The sequence below is a fragment of the Hemitrygon akajei genome, chromosome 14, assembly GCF_048418815.1.
Source record: "Hemitrygon akajei chromosome 14, sHemAka1.3, whole genome shotgun sequence".
Classification (NCBI taxonomy): domain Eukaryota; kingdom Metazoa; phylum Chordata; class Chondrichthyes; order Myliobatiformes; family Dasyatidae; genus Hemitrygon; species Hemitrygon akajei.
In genome coordinates, this window is record NC_133137.1 from 13,522,454 (window position 1) to 13,534,609 (window position 12,156).

Consider the following 12,156-nt stretch of genomic DNA (forward strand, 5'->3'; position numbering starts at 1 on the left):
CAGTGAACATTAAAGGTGTTTCCTTCCTTCATGCCCCTAGATTGCAATGTCCCTTACAGCCATGTTTTAGGCCTAACTATTGTCAGCCTCCTCAGTATTAACCTTCCTTCCATTAATAAGTTTGGAAGTGGAGATGTTTGCTGATAATACAATGTTCGTCAATTTCATTCTTAAATTCATGATTTCAGAGGCAAGGGTTCATTTGTTTTGTTTTTAATTTGAATATATTTGATTTTAGATTGGATATGAACTTGTTCTTTTTAATTTCAGCTCACACAACTGGAACACGTTATTTATTGGAAGTAATGCTGTTGCTGATGCAATAGCAGCAAAATATAATGCCACCAAAAGCCAAGTGCTGGATCACGTAAGTTATTTTATTTGAATAGGCTAAGTAGTTTTAACTTGTATTAAGCCAATTAATGCTTTGTCCTAAAATTTTAAAAAATATGTTCTTCCAAAATATGATATGATGGAAAAATATGAAAGTATTTCAGCTTTTATTCCATTATGGATCTTTCATAGTAAAATAAGCATTCCATTTTAGTAGGGAGCAATTTACTTATTTATCTTTGGGACTATTCTATGAAAAGAACAGCAGGACTAATTGATGAGGTTTCTGTTTTAATATTGACAAGTCTATCAAACACCCATTCTGTGGCGGAAAAAAGAAAAAATCATGCACAATTTTAACAAAAACATTAACTACAGAGTTCCTGAAAGTGAGTCAGCAGCCACAGAGCTTCTGAGGTGAGTGAAGTCAGTCCAGAAACCTGATGGCTGCAGGCTGTGGCTAAGGAATCAGTTCAGTGCAGTGCCGATGGTTGCAGGCCACAGCTGCAGAGTCGTTTCAGCTCTGAATCGTGGTGATCAAATCATGCAAATAATAGAAAGGAGCTAAACAAAATTGAAAGGAACATAAAACTCCAGAAACTGAGTCCACAGAGGTGGGGGGAGTTCAGCTCTGAGGCAAGTGAAGCCTGATGTTTGCAGGGTAGCAGTTGCTCCTGCATCTGGTGACGTGGGACCCACGATTCCTGCACCTTCCATCTGTAGGCAGCGGTGACAAGAGACCAGTTAAACACAGGCAGACGGCACTGAGCACCTGTTCATTTTCCACTTTGTTGACGATTCTAATTTTGTTCAGCTCTTTAATCGGCAGAGAGTAATGGAGCCGACCATAGGTTTGTATTCCGCCATTAGGAATCGACGATGTGTACCTCCCCAGTGATGGTCATACCTGCACTTTACACGCTCATCCACGCCAAATACCCCATGAGATCACGGAAGCGCCAGGTTATTTAGTCAGCTCAAAGATGCATACTTAAAAGGGAAATTATAGGCTGCAATTGATTGCAGTTCAGAAGAAGAATATCTAGTAGTCATGCAAGCTGTGTGCAGGATGTCACCTTGGCACCATCTTGCTGGAAACAGTTGTCATGACACCATGTCACTAACCTCTCTATCCTTTCTGTACTCTGAATCATTACTATTTTACATTCAACCCACTACAGTGTTATCTACAAGCTTGTAGATGAAGTTGGAGCAGAATCTGTGCACGCAGTCATGAGTTTACAAGGAGTAAAGTAGGGAGTTGATGATGTGCAGAGTACCAGTGTTTAGAATAATTGTGGTGGAAACATTACTGCCAATCATTACTGCTTGTGTCTATTGGTCAGGAAGTTAAAGATCCAGTTGCACAGAAAGGCATTGACTCCCAGGATCTGTTTAATGTTTGCTTGAAATTGTACTGAAGTAGAGCTATAGTCAACAAACAATAGTCTGTAGGTATCTTTACTGTCCAGAGGCTCCAAAGGTGAGCGTGGGGCCAGAGAGATGATCCTATATTTTCTGCACTAAGTGATCACAGTTGGTTGAGATTTATTGGAAGGCTGGAGTTAATGCCTCTCAAAGCATTTCACAATGGTAGGTGTCAGAGCTACGGGGCAGTAGTCATTTAGGCATGTTTTCTTGTTTTTCTTGGGTACTGAGATGATGGTGGAGAAATTACTTCAAAAAGGCAATGGAAACAAATCTGAGATTTTACTAAACAATGGTCAGTGGTCTGCTCTGGAATTGTTAATTGCTTAGTGCTTCTGCTCCCTATTCTTCTGAATTTGCCTTGGCCAAATCTGAAACATTGACTTTGCTTTCATAGATAACCAAGCGAAAAGGCTCTGTACTGTGGGCCATGGAACTGCTGGCAAAGCATGGAATATCTGGGCTAGTGTTTTCTGAGGGAAAAGATCTATCACATAACTTGTAGAATTACTGTTGAATATCAAAGTTAAAGACCATACTGATCCTTCGTTTCTGATATAACTAAAAATGATTTTGACTGAATTCTGTGTCAGTCCTTTTGTTTAATTGTAAATTGTGTACTCATGGCATCCCAAAATATTTTGAACATTAAAAATTCAAAGTGCGTATGTTTTATTTTTGACTATTTTTATGTTTGTTATAAAAATTAGATAAATTGGTTTGCAAACCATGCAGCAGCATCAAAACAAAAATAAGATATCCAACTTTCAATAGAAAGTTGCTTAACAATACTCTGCCAAGAACAATAAGCAAGCACACAAAGCTGGAATTCAATATCAGCTTTTCACTCGAGGTTTAATGGAAATCATTTTTCCCATTAGTGAGTTTTGTGCTATTTATTGGACTCGTGTTGTGCGGAACAAAGTTTTTCAAATGACCTAATAGCATATGGGCTATTTCTACAGAATGTACTTGTCTAATAAAATATAAATAATAAATTATATGTACAATAACCATCAATGCACAGGAACAGATTTGATCATTCTGCTGCAGCCTATTTCACCACTCAATGACAATTTGACTGATTTGTATTCTTACAATTCTTGTATTCACCTGCTCTTACCCTTAAACCGTAATGCCTTGGTTAAGAACTCAGCTCAGACTTAAAAGTATTAATTGAAGTAGTCTTAATTATATAATATTTATGGAACTATTACATTTCTGTCTTTTGGAACAGTAGGACTGCTTTCTTACTGTGTATGGCTTGACTCTAATTTTAAGGTTATGTCCCTTTTATCCTGGGGAACAATTCCTGTCCAATGAAATGACAATAAAATTACTACACAATTTCTTTAAACAATGTATAAGCCCAACCTACCCTGTCTATCCTCTTAGAGTTTAACTCTTGTAGAACTATAACACCTATCCACTCTGTTAAGTGAATACATATCCTTGCTTGGGTACAGTACACAAAATTACACTACTTGGTCTGCTTTCTGTCATTGCTTTAGTATAATAATAGAAAATGGTCTCGCTTTTATATGCATATTTACTTATTTTTAAAAATTATTCCATTGAGCATTGTGATAAATCTTTATATCTGATACACTTTTGTATCCTATGGGCATAAGACCATTTATGTGGCATAGTGACTAGTACAGTGGCACAGCTACTGGTTTAGCTGCCTCAGAGTAACAGGGACTCCAGTTCAATGCAGACCTCAGTTACTGTCTGCATGGAGTTTGCTTGTTCTTTTTGTGAGCACATAGATTTCCTCCACTGCAAATAGTCCCTGGTGTGTATGGGAATGATAAAATCTGGGAGAAATTAATGAGAATGTGAGAAAAGCTTTAAGAAATGGGTTTAACATTGAATCAGTGTAATTCTGTGTTTGATGGTCAATGTGAACTGAAGGGCCTGTTTCCTTGTTGTAGCTGTCTGAAATGCACTCTTAGCTTTTTACCAAGTTAAAAAAGTGGATATTTACTACTATTTTCCCCATCCCAATATAAATATCTTGAAACCCATTTGGTAGCTTTACCTACCTTTGTTTATCTTTGCTTTTCTGGGATTTCATACTAATATCAACTTCCAATACAACTGAATTTTGTGTCTCTGGCAAACTTAAAGGTGCAGGGTTCTCTGAGAAATGACAGCAGATTCGTATTGTTTCTTCCTATAAAGGTATTAGAAGGATGTTCATGACTATGCTTGAATGTGATGGGAATCAGGAATAAGCTTGCAGTCAATTATCTTGCATATGTTGTCTGATTTTAAATTCATCATGAAGTACATAGTTTGAGTTTGATGATTGAATTGACTTTATTTCTTACATCCTTCGCATCCATGAGGAGTAAAAATCTTTACGTTACATCTCCGTCTAAATGTGCAGTGTGCAATCATATTAATTTATAAATAGAACAGTCTGTAACAGAATACACTCAAATCAGCATGAGATAATCAGTCTGATGGCTTGGTGGAAGAAGCTGTCCGGAATTCTGTTGGTCCTGGCTTTTACGCTGCGGGACCATTTCCCGGATGGTAGCAGCTGGAATAGATTATGGTTGGGGTGACTCAGGTCTCCAATGATCCTATGGGCCCTTTTTACACACCTGTCTTTGTAAATGTCCTGAATCATGGGAAGTTCACAACTACAGATGCGCTGGGCTGTCCGCACCACTCTCTGCAGAGTCCTGTGATTAAGGGAGGTACAGTTCCCATACCAGGCAGTGATGCAGAGCGTCAGCATGCTCTCAATTGTCCCCCTGTAGAAAATTCTTGGATTTGGGGGCCCATACCAAACTTCTTCAACTGTCTGTGGTGAGCGAGGTACTGTTGTGCCTTTTTCACCACACAGCTGGTGTGTGCAGATCAAGTGAGGTCCATCATCTTTTGCCATTACTTCCTTAAACTTCAACTTTTTAATTCTGTTTACATACCCTATTTTTTTTCTTGGCTATGCTTATTACTAGTATTTCTGGTATGATTATTGATAGTGACATTAGTAAAATCTAACTGTCCTGATGCAAGAAACTACTAGCATAGATCCCTCGAGTCTTTTGCTGGAATCAACCTTTCTCCTTGGTTGCCTTGGCCAATTTTATTTGTATTTGTCATGTTTTAGCATTTTTATTCTTAAGTTTGTCTACTGCTAATTAGTTCAAATTTATATAGAGGTCCAAGGCAGACCTATTAAAAAAACTATCCTTCAAAGAAACACTCATGGTCTGCATTGTTCATACTTAATCACAGAAGTGGATTAGCAATGGTATTGTATAATAAATCTGAAATAATTTTCTGAATTAGAACACCGGAGAATTTAGTATTGAAAATATTCCATGCAGGTTTATGCAGGTGAAGAGATTAATGTAATATTCTTTAATTAGAATTAGGTCACAGAAAAGAGATTTAACAGTCCAGTTATTTCAAGCATTTCTAACTGCCTTGAACATTGAGGGCTATTTTGAGAGCAGAGCAAGATTAGGGGTGGGGATTGGAAGTGTTGTTTGTGCTGGTTTTGTTCAAGGCTGCTTAGTAGTTTTTTTGGGACATGAGGCCCAAGTGTTGTGCAATATAATAGCCCAATTGTGCATAAAACCACAAGATATAAGAGCAGAATCAGACCATTTGGCCCATTGAGTCTTCTCCACAGACATGGATGGAGGAGATCTTGGTGGCATTGTGTAACAAAAGGTGTGGTCTACAACAGAAGCAAGTGGAAAGCAAATGCAGCAAGAGTAGTGCACAACATGATAAAGAATCCACCTACCACCCTAGCTGAGGCAGCATCTGCCCCACCTCTGCATTACTTATTGGAACACACTTCACTGGTGTAGTGTCAGTCATTCTTGGCTCCAGGATTCAGCCTAGGAGAAAATAATTAGGCAATTATGGATTAGATCTATTGTTTAACTTATTATTTTGTCCAGCATGGTTTTGGTGATCCTGGAGTACGATGTTCTAGGGCACTTGTCTAAGGAGGGATGTACCTGCACTGGAAACAGTTTAGACACAGACTCATTGGATTGATTACTGACATCTGATTATCTTATGAGGGAATGTTGTGCAGGTTGAAGTTGTAATCACTTTGGAAAAATGAAAAGTGATCTTGTCAAAACTACAAGATTCTGAGGCATCTTAATGATGAGATGATGAACACAGTTTCAGTATAAGCATACGCTTTTTAAATGGAAAAACTCACTGCAGATTCTTAAAACTTGAAATAAAAACAAAAAATGCTAGAAGCATACAGCAAGTTAGATGGTGTCTGTGGAGAAAAACAGTTGCTATTTAATTTCAGTAACCCTCGATCTGTTAAAGGGTCATCAACTTGAAAGACTAACTTTGTTACACAAGTGCTGGAAATGGAGATGAGGAGGATTTCCTTCTGAGAATCATGTATCTTTCCGGTTTTCAGTCCCGTGAGTTGAGATAGTTTTCTTGATTATAAAGGATTGAAGGTTATGGAGGGGCAAGTCGATACGTTACATTGAGGAAATTGGCAAATCAGCTTGAATGACAGAGATGGCTTGGGCAAAATGATCCTCTGCTGTTTTTCTCTTGCATTTTGGTAATTTACACTGCTTTGCTTTTTTTAAGGAAGGAAAAGACAGTGTTGCGGTCCGTGTGGCACTGGGTGAGACGCAGATTGTACAAGAAACCAGACAATTCTTAGTTGATAATGGAGTTAGCTTGGATTCGTTCAGTCAGGTAAGACAATAAAATTGCTGCTGATACTTCAGACGATGTTAATAACTTTGATTAATGGATTAAACAGAAACAATAACACACTTTTTGCACTATTGATAAAGCATGCAGTAATTAATCTTTTGTTGTCCAGCAGCCCAAACATGTTTTTCATCAAACATGGTTGCTGAAAAAGAGTACAGAAATTTTAAGCCATTCTTTAGTTGACAATATAATTTATTTCTGTTTCATTGAAAATGGATAGTCAATACGACTATCAGTAAGATGTGATTGTAAATCTCAAGATTAAGTCAACCTCTTAAGAAAGATTTTTTTTTTTGCATTTCTTACCTTGTCCTAACATTTAATACAAATTGTTTCAAGTCATTGGTGTAATTTTGTTTCATTATCATTTTTTTAATGTGAAATTGAACTTTCCTAAAGAAAATAACTATAGGAAGAAGAATGTATTTAAACTTTAGATTATTTGGAACCTTTGCAGGTATTAACATTATAGATTTCATAAAATTTCATGCAGAGTACAAGAGGGTGCCATGGTAGGGTAGTGGTTAGTGTGATACTATTACAGCTTTGGGGGTGGTGGGGGGGGAGTTGTGGAATTTGAGTTCAATTCTGGCACTGTTCTTTAAGGAGTCTGTGTATCCTCCCTGAGGATTCATGGGTTTTCCCAGGTGCTGTGGCTTCCTCCCACAGTCCAAACACATACTGGGTAGGGTATTTGGTCATTGTAAATTGTCCTGTGATTAGGTAAATGTTGTGTATTTAATATTTCAATAATATTTGAGCAATCTTGTAAATATATTGTTTAAGCATTCTTTGTTTATATAAATCTTTATGGTTAAATGTAAAAATACGTAAATTGCAGTTGTTCTGATGCTACCAACTGCTTAAAGTAAAGGACAAAGTTAGACTCGTATTCCTGGCTCTCTTGTTTTCCTTTCAAATGACTTTAATGTTTTGGAGTTACAAAACATAACAATTGGGGTAAATCAGGTTTGTCGGAGGGTTGCTGAGGTGGCTTGGCATGAAGGGCATGAATGGCCTACTCCACTCTGTGTCAATAAAATAAAAAATAAATAAGAGCTTTTGTGTGACAGTAACGTGCTAAACAAAGCAACAGTTTATCTGATAGAGGAATTTGTTTTAGATGGTAGTTGTAGCAATCTTTTTGAGCGTTTATAGTGTAGATTCACCAGGATCAATTTGGGAATGAAAATCTTGAAACTACTCCAGAACTGATGCTAAATAATGAAATTGAATATTTATTTTTTAATGTCAGACTTTGATTAGATAAGTAGGAATTAGCAGGTTGGGGAAGAGGTAAAGAGAAATTGCTTATCTGGTAATTTGCTAAGGAATTCTTCGTCAGAGAAGTGTTCAATACTGATGTTTTTGCCTCCATTGAAGGTTAATTGTAGGTAGATATTTGAACCAGAGGAAGATATGTGGAGTAAGAAAGGTTAGGTTTTGAATCTCTGACAAAGAGATAACAAAATGATGGTTAAACAATTGCATTCTGATGTCATAAGAATATTCATTGTAAGTCTGTAAAACGTCAATGTAAAGTGACAACATCATCAAAAAATACTTGTCCCTGGTATTAAGAATGTGTCAGGGGTAGAGTTCCATGTGATACACTACAAGTTTGCATTTCTCACCTTCCATGTGCTCCATCAAATTCATATTTCAGATTTAGTGAAAATAAATGAGAATTATTCAGACCATTGGTCATAAACCCAAGCAAGTGAACTCATCAATTCTAATTGTTTCAGAGAGGAGAAAAATATAATTTTTTTTTCACTTTTTCAAAAAGTGTATGATGTACTTTAATATCCGAGAGGCACCTTTAACCATGTCAATAGTTAAGCTCATCCAGTGTCACTATTTCATCCAGTCTCTTCAAAATTCTCTGGTGCTTTACTTTCCTAGGGAATTAAATTAAAGAAAGTTTAAAGAGAATATTTTGGATTGTTGACATTTTAACATTTCCATGTTGTACTTTATTAAAATTTATATTTTAAACTAAGATTCCAATCCATGCCTGTCAGTTTGGCAAGTGATGAGTGTAGGATATGTGTTGCATGTCACAAAAAGAATTTCACTAGTTGAAGGTGAAATCTTTCAGATTAAATTTAATAAATACATTTAGAATCAGATGTTGAAGGGTCTCAGGCCCGAAAACCTTCACTGTCTGTTTCCATAGATGCTTACTGACCTTTTATGTTTTTATTTCAGATTTCCAGCAATTCTTTAACTAACCTTTGTGTCATGTCGATTTTCTTTGTTTCCATCAAATCACAGACATTGGAGGACAAAAGAGGCTGCAAATGCTGGATTTCAGAGCAGAAAATAAACTACTGGAAGAATTCAGTGGGTCAGGCAGCATCTGAGGAGCCAAAGGAGCCTTTGAAGTCCTGATGCAGCATCAACCTGACCTGACTTTGAATTCCCTTTACTTTAGCAGATGCTGCTTAATCTCCTGAGTTCTTCGAGCAGTTTATTTCTGCTGGTTTTGTTCTCTCTCCATGCAGCTTAAAGCACAACTTATTTTCTTACATTTCAAGCCCTGATGAAAGATTATAGAATTAATTCTTTCTGCACTTTGTGTTTTTATTGTTTATGTTTTTATTGAAGACGTAAGCAGTAGTTTTTTGGGTATGTAGCCCCCAGTAAGCCTCAGGCTCGCTCAGCTCGCTTCCGTCTGGGGGAGCAGCCTTTGGCCCTGCCAAACTGGGTAATCAGCTTGTGTAGATGCTGTGAGATGTCCCCGCCTCACCAAATAACAGGCAGTACACCATATGCAATTAAATGATTACACTTTATAGATCTTACTGGAGCTATATACTTAATAGAGATACAATATAAAAGGAAAAGTAAAAAGTGCCAAACTTATCAAAGTCCAACTACTTCGTGCACAACCGTTGGAGCTCAGTTAATGAAGTCTTCTTGCCACCATTCGATCCCCTCCGACCTCCTCGACCCGCCACCTGGGACCAACAATGGTGGTCGACCAGATGCTCTGCATGAATCTGTCCTCATCTCCTCTCCTTGCTGAAACCCTGGGCCTTGGACCCCCGCTCGGGGCTGTTCCGTCACCTAGCTTACAACATCGCATCTTCTCCCTCTAACCCCCTTGCGCCGTCTCCTCAAAAGTTCGCCCAACACTAGCTTACAGACCCACAAGAAAGAATAACATCTATCCCAATTGGTTAACAAACAAGTACAATTCTCGTTATCAGTAATTATAACCCAAACAACCTGCGAGAGAAAGCACTCTCTCATCAGTTAGCATAACAAAGAAGCATTTTTACTTTTAACAAACAAAAGAAGCCATTTTGATTACATATGCAGTAACATAAAAGAAGAAACCCCTTACAGGTATGATATTTACACAAGTTTTCATTCATACATTTGTAGGCTTCTGGACCAAGAAGTAAAACAACTATCATTGTAAAGAATATTCCTGCAGGCACCCAAGTACATGAATTGGAGAATCTGTTTAAGGTCTTTGGGGACCTTGGGCGGATTTTGCTTCCGCCAGCCGGAGTAACTGCTATTGTGGAATTCCTAGAGCCAACAGAGGCTAAACGGGCTTTTACAAAACTAGCATATTCCAAGGTAAGCCTTTTTGCAATGATCTAGATGAATATATTGCTATTTAATTTCAAAGTAATGTTACAAGAGAGGACTTTACTACTTCACACAATTTTAAAATCGGTCAGTAACCAACAGAAACCAGGTAAAGACCCAAACTTAATTTGGATTTGAGACTCAATCTTTCAGTGTTGTGTTTTAAAACTTTGTTCTCTACCTATAGTGCAATTGAAATGATATGTACTCTACTGAAAATAAAGCATCCAGAGAGAAACTAGTTTAGGTTATGGTAATATTAATTATTAATTGAGTACTGAGCTGCTCACAGGTGACCAGCAGTGTGTTGTGTGAAGGGTGTGTTGTCTTTGCTCATTGTTTAATTAAAATACAGTTAAGTATATTCAGTTGGTAATAAGAACTGTTGTTTCAGCTTCTGTGAGTTATTAGGAAATCATTCAAGGTGGTGAGATTAGTAAGTTAAGAGACAAAAAAGAAACTAAAACTTTTTTCCTGAACAGTAGGAAAAAGAACTTCTGTTATCCACACTATCTTTGTTCACGACAGATACAAAATTAGCTTACTGATGGTTAATTTTACCTTGATATCAATGTTCACAGTATAAATAATTTCAAAAGATAGATAATGAAGTGCTGTATGCTCATGACAAAATAGGACATGGTTAGAGGACTAGTGGCTTAGCTTTCCATGAGTATCAGTGCTTGGGCAACTGCTATAATTTATGTAAATAATTTGGACTTTGAAACAAGTAACTGTACCAAAATTTACAGATGTTACTGAACAATTAATCCATTGTTAATGGTGAGTACAAATGTACCATTGTTCAAGGCATCAGAAACTTGCAGGTTGGGCAGTTAGCTGGGAAATTAACTTGAACACAAATAAATACCAAATGTTGCACACTGTTAAGAAAAATGGAGGCATCACTTATCGCTTGAGAAATTAAAATAATACTGGTGCAAGAACAGTGGGGTCAAAGGAAGTAGTTAAGCCAATTATTAAAAACAGCTTTGCAGATAAACATTATAAATACTGACAGGGGTTCTCAACCTTTTTTATGCCATGGACCAATACCATTAAACAAGGGGTCTGTGGACCCTGGATTGGGAACCCCTGCTCTATAGTGTTTACAGAGAATGGTGTGGAAAAACAAATAACATCCAGTGAGTGGCAGTACTGTAGGTGGAGATACCTTGTTAATGAGAGAGGTCAGGAGAATGGCCAGACTGGTTCAAGTTGACAGAAAGGTGACATTCATTAAAATAACCACACATTACAGTGAGCATCTCTGAATGCACAACACATGGAAGTTGGTAGGCTACAACAGCAGGAAGACCACACACTATGTTCCAGTTCTTTTCCCAAATAAAGTGGCCACAAAATGTAAATTTAGCGAGACAGAAATTGAAAGGTACAGCAAGTCTGAGGGAAGGTTGATAAAATCTGTGATGGGCAGTCAGGCACATAAGCAGCAGTAAAAATAAGTTGAACAATCTATTTTCTATGTGATTATTTAAAATTGGCTTTATTGTTTTATCGTTCCAGTATATTTACTGGTAGATACCGGTTTTCAAATTTTGACACTTAGGATTACAGTCTTTATTTTATTTCTCAATGAGAGACCGAGATGTGAGCATTAATATTTTCAGCTGTACTTGATAGTAGCAAAATTACTTGTTCTGATACACCATAGCTCTGTTACTACAATGTAGACTACTTCGGCAGGTATGAGGGGTGATTAATAAGTTTGTGGCCCAAGGTAGAAGAAGTCAATTTTAGAAAACCTAGCACATTTATTTTTCAATATAGTCCCCTCCTACATTTACACACTTAGTCCAGTGGTCGTGGAGCATATGGATCTTGGACCTACAGAAAGGAGGAACGTACGGATCTTGGACCTCCACAGATGGGTGATTGATAAGTTTGTGGCCTAAGGTAGTACGAGATGAGTTATACAGCTCTCGTTACATGCACATGCAGTTCAACTCTTTGAGTGATTATGCAGAATGTTTGAAGTTAATAACTCATCTCCTTCTACCTTAGGCCATGAACTTATCAATCACCCCTGATGGGTTA

The 12,156-nt window shown here is 37.4% G+C and overlaps 1 protein-coding gene across 1 annotated transcript in view; it reads left to right on the top strand.

Annotated features, from left to right (window-relative positions):
- The window catches only part of rbm19 (RNA binding motif protein 19), a 273,505-nt gene that overhangs the window by 22,669 nt on the left and 238,680 nt on the right, over positions 1-12,156 (top strand). Inside the window, exons 13-15 of the mRNA XM_073065480.1 lie at positions 271-367; positions 6,361-6,471; positions 9,886-10,086. Coding sequence (XP_072921581.1) covers positions 271-367; positions 6,361-6,471; positions 9,886-10,086 — 409 coding nt within the window. The remainder of the gene's footprint in view (positions 1-270; positions 368-6,360; positions 6,472-9,885; positions 10,087-12,156) is intronic.